General features: G+C 42.1%; 1 protein-coding gene across 2 annotated transcripts in view; it reads left to right on the top strand.

Moving 5' to 3' along the window:
- Positions 1 to 3375, top strand: part of ZNF286A (zinc finger protein 286A) — a 15344-nt gene extending 11969 nt beyond the window's left edge. The window contains exon 7 of one of the 2 annotated variants that reach the window (XM_010842977.1): positions 11 to 3375. In XM_010842977.1, coding sequence (XP_010841279.1) covers positions 11 to 262 — 252 coding nt within the window. In that variant the 3' untranslated portion in view covers positions 263 to 3375. The other variant, XM_010842976.1, reaches the window with a different exon arrangement.
- The last annotated feature ends 1549 nt before the right edge of the window (positions 3376 to 4924 follow it).

Here is a 4924-nt window from a genome sequence, read left to right as displayed (position 1 = left end):
GAAACCCTACGAGTGTCACGAGTGTGGGAAAACCTTCAGCCGGAGCTCCAATTTCGCTAAACATCAAAGAATTCATATTGGCAAGAAACCATACAAATGTAACGAGTGTAGCAAAGCCTTCATTCATTCGTCAGCCCTTATTCAACACCAGAGAACTCATACTGGGGAGAAACCCTACAGGTGTAACGAGTGTGGGAAGAGCTTTAAGTGCAGTTCATCCCTCATCAGACATCAAAGGATTCACATGGAAGAGCAGCCCTGAAAAATTACTTGAGTGCAAAGGAATGTAAGTTGGTGTTATTGCTGTGTTAAATACCTGAGTGGTTTAGGAGGAAGACCCAAAAAATGCTGCCTGAGAAACAGTTCTGTGTGCATCTAATTCTACTCACAGAACACAGTAGTTTTGAGCCATAAACAGAATGTTTCTTCTATCCGTTGATTTGATCATTCTGAATGCTTCCAGCCAGAAATCTCAAAAGTTGATCCCTAAACCACCATCCCACTACCCATAATGCTGTTTTGTAGAAATTTAGAAAGTCCTTGGCAGTGGATAGCAATACAGTCATTGTGAAGTCCAGTTCCCCCTCTTTGTCATGCCAAAGCCTGTTACTCCATCTCACTGTGTAAGAACGTCCTTATCTTGTAGGTGAGGCTGAGGGTTCATATCCTCAATTATCAGGAAGACACAGAGCTGTTTATTTTCAAATCCAAAGTGGACACCCAGCTATCTGGAAAATGTCGTTTCTTTTACATTAACTATAAAAATTTAAAGATTAGAGTTGAAATACACTCTGGCTTCCCTCCCAGCCCCAAAGGCTGCTGTCTCAATTGATGAACAAATGGGGTCTGAGTTATGCCCACATGGATTAGGCTGACACTTAGATGGTTATTACCCCTCTGCTGGGTACATCCTCCCTTCACACTTCTTGGAAGTGACCTTGAGATAGAGAAAGAGTTGGAACCTTAACTGTAGTTTTTTTTCAGGTCCCTCTTTCCTTATCTTTGACATTGAATGAATCCTTGGTTTTCTGTGCTACAGAATTAGGGAGATTTCACTCCTTTACCTCATTCTTCTGTGTGTAAAGTAAGTTTTGTCACTTTGAGAAAAAGCCCCTGGGATATGGAGAGTCTAGAAAGTTGACTGATTCAGTGTGCTGTTCCATTTAGAGCCCCAGGCAAGAAGAAGACCTGGAGCAAGCAGCTTCAAGGCACAAGAAATATATCCTCAGACCTCATGTTATGCATGTTCTGTGTATTGGTCTTTGTCATATCCCAGAGCCCTGGAGAAGGTAGAAAAGGCAAAGAGCCACGCTGATCTTGACATAAGTTACATGGGTGACCAAAGACCTTGTAGTGGGATGGAAACAAAAAAGCAAGAGTTCAAATAAATATTTAGCAGGACACCACACAAATGTCTTGTTATAGACTTTTTAAAATTGTTACAGAGACTGAAAAGATGATTATAGAAAAGAAAGAGGAAACATTTGCAGATTTCCTCTCTCTTCTCCTAAATCCTGTCCTTGATGAACACTCAACAGCCAGCCCACGCTTTTCCCCTCCACGTTATCCCCATTACTCCTTAGAGTTCTCATCGTTGCCTCCGTATACCTTAGTTCTATCATTGAGGAAAAGGAGAGGAAGAGTTTAAAGTGGGGGTAATAGAGATCAAGGTCAGGTCTAAAGCCAGCAATAATGGAAACCAAAACAATAGGAAATAGAGTGTAAAGGACTAAGGACAGGCTTTTTTTTTTTTTAAATCATTTAAAGAGCTGGAACTCTTGAGAGATGAAACTAGGAGAATGGCTGACATAGGACAAAATACAAAGGAGCTCAGCCCTCATCACTTGATACCCGGATTAACAACCTGAAGCAGGAATTGACAAACTGGCCTGGACCCACCACCTTGTTCTGTAAATAGTGTTTAATTGGAACTGGGCCTCACTCATTATTTACATGTCATGTGTAGCTATTTTTGTACTAAAATAGTGGAGTTAAGTAGTTAAGGCAGAGATTTCATGTCCCAGAAAGCCTAAAACACTTGCTGTTTCTCAACATCCCAGGTGTTTGAGAAGTTCGTTCATGATCTGGTGGCCAATACTCGGCTAACACAAGATTAGTGGGCTTGAATTCTGTCACCTCCACTTGGCAATTAATCATGTGACTTTAAAAAGGTACTTCTTTCTGAGCCCCAGTCTTATCTGTAGAATGGGAACAGGTCATCCCTCTCTCAAGGCTGTTGTGAGGATAAGACTGCAGGTAGAGAATCTGGCACACAATTACTCTTTTCTCATGAGTTTTCAGGAGCCCCCACATAAGCTAACATCCACGAATGCTCAAGTTCCTTACAGAAAATAATGTAGTACAGTTGGCCCTCCGTTTCTGAGGCTTTTGCATTCTCAGATTCAACCAACCATGGATGGAAATTTGTGTCCACGGTTGGTTGAATCTGCTGATGCAAAACAAAATAGAGGACAGGTTGTATTTATTAAAAACATGCATGTAAGTGGACCTGTGAAGTTCAAACCTGTGCTATTCAAGGAAGGATTGACAACATATTTTAATGAAGTGGTGAGTCAGTTTAGTCTGCTGTAGTGAAATGTCACTAAGTGATTTGTTTATAAACAACTGTCTCACAGTTCTGGAGACTGGAAAGTCCAGGATCAAGACCCTGGTAGGATGTCTGATGAGGCCCCTTCCTGGTCCACAGATGGCCGTCTGTTTGCTGTGTCCTTCCATGGTGGAAGGGCTGGGGAGCTCTCTGGGGCGTCCTTTATGAGGACATGTTTGTGAGTCTATGTTTCATGAGTTCTGTTTGTGAGGACTGCCCTCATGACCTCATCACCTCCCAAAGGTCCCACTTCCAAATAACCAGCACTTTGGGGATTAGGTTTCATCGTGAATTGGGGGGTGGGGGTGGGGACACAAACATTCTATTAACAAGTGGCTGAGCATCAATCAGAATTAGTTGTTTTCCCTTTGTTTATTGATCTGGAGGTGACCACCCTGCTCCCAGCACATGGTAGAGAAGGGCTTCACAACTGTCTGCTCTTGCTCCATCCCACACAGCCTCCTGGAGACCTCGTGGAATCTGTCTTTTTTCATCTAAGTATCACATAACCAGGAGCTGTACCGTATGTCTTGTAACTGCAGTTTAGCGTCAAGGGACTTACTCTTAAGATAGTTTTACTAAGAGCTCTGGCCCTTTTCATATCAGTATTTGTTTTTATGCTTAAGAGTTTAATCTGACTGCGTGTTTGTACTCCCATGGGAATCTTGGAGATTTTAGTGTCCTGCTTTTCAAATGTTTTTGATAATCTGTAAACTAAATTTGATTGTTCTTATTGGCCCACTGTCAATAAAGATATTGTTTGTATATTTGTTGTCAGAAACTTTTGTAAAATGCTTTTAAATTCTCACTTAAGCATGTTTTGAGAGGTAAAGAAAGACCAACTATAAAATATCTCCACATCATTCAGGAAACCAATTGCATTTCTAATTGTTCACCTGGGCTTAATAACCTCTATCCTAGAGAAGGTGAAAGAGCTGAGGAAGATTATTCCTACCAAGTGGTGCTCAGGCCAAGTATATCCCTCACTTCGGAGTGATGGGGAGACCAGGGAGGGAAGGACTTCATGTGAAAAGTACAATTAAAACTAAGCCAAATACGTTGTTGGGCCAGACACAGAATAATCCATACATACTAAATGCACGTGTTTATAACACACGGGATACTAATCTGTGGGGTTGAAAAGTAGATGATCCTTAGCTTTGGCAGGACAGAATGGGTAGTGCTTATGGAGGTTGAGGAGAGGAGCCTCTGAGTTGCTAGTTTTATTCTATTTTCTTACACTGTGTTGTAGTTACAAAGGTGTGTTCAGTTGCTCAGTCGTGTCCGACTCTGCGACCCCATGAATTGCAGCACACCAGGCCTCCCTGTCCATCACCAACTCCTAGAGTTCACTCAGACTCGTCCATCGAATCGGTAATGCCATCCAGCCATCTCATCCTCTGTCGTCCCCTTCTCCTCCTGCCCCCAATCCCTCCCAGCATCAGAGTCTTTTCCAATGAGTCAGATCTTCACATGAGGTGGCCAAAGTACTGGCGTTTCAGCTTTAGCATCATTCCTTCCAAAGAACACCCAGGACTGATCTCCTTTAGAGTGGACTGATTGGATCTCCTTGCAGTCCAAGGGACTCTCAAGAGTCTTCTCCAACACCACAGTTCAAAAGCATCAATTCTCGGTGCTCAGCTTTCTTCACAGTCCAACTCTCATATCCATACATGACCACTGGAAAAACCATAACCTTGACTAGACGGACCTTTGTTGGCAAAGTAATGTCTCTGCTTTTTAATATGCTATCTAGGTTGGTCATAACTTTCCTTCCAAGGAGTAAGCGTCTTTTAATTTCATCACTTGGTAATAAATCACTAAGCAGTAGAGTTATGATTTCTGTCCTTTTTGCTGTATGTTATACTTCAAATAAGGCACTTGAATACATTTTGTAATTGAGGCAAATAATACAAATTATAATAAGACTTTGCAATCTTACTTCCATTTCATGAAAAACAGTCATCAGGAGGACTCCAAGATTAAGTACTGTGGGCCCAGGGTTCAAGCCCTGGTCGGGGAGCTAAGACGCCAGAAACTGCTGGGGAAAAAAGGGGCGGGGGGCGGGGGGTGGTATTAGAGTTAACAGTCTCATCATTGAGGGAAGCTGCTCTAGAAACCTTGAGGATTCTGTGTGACCCAATGTGGAAATATGGCCTTTGGGCATCAAAACCGTGGAACTGAGGCAAAGGAAAGAAAACGTGCTTTAACAATATCAACATTTATTATTAGGATGAGCCAAGGAAAAATTTAAAGATCCAGAAATTAAAATGAAGCCATTATGATTTTTCGGCCAAGAAACTGAATGAGGCAGAT

This window comes from Bison bison, unplaced genomic scaffold (genome assembly GCF_000754665.1).
Source record: "Bison bison bison isolate TAMUID 2011002044 unplaced genomic scaffold, Bison_UMD1.0 scf7180017864180, whole genome shotgun sequence".
NCBI classification, from domain to species: domain Eukaryota; kingdom Metazoa; phylum Chordata; class Mammalia; order Artiodactyla; family Bovidae; genus Bison; species Bison bison.
This window is presented reverse-complemented; position numbering and strand designations above follow the sequence as displayed.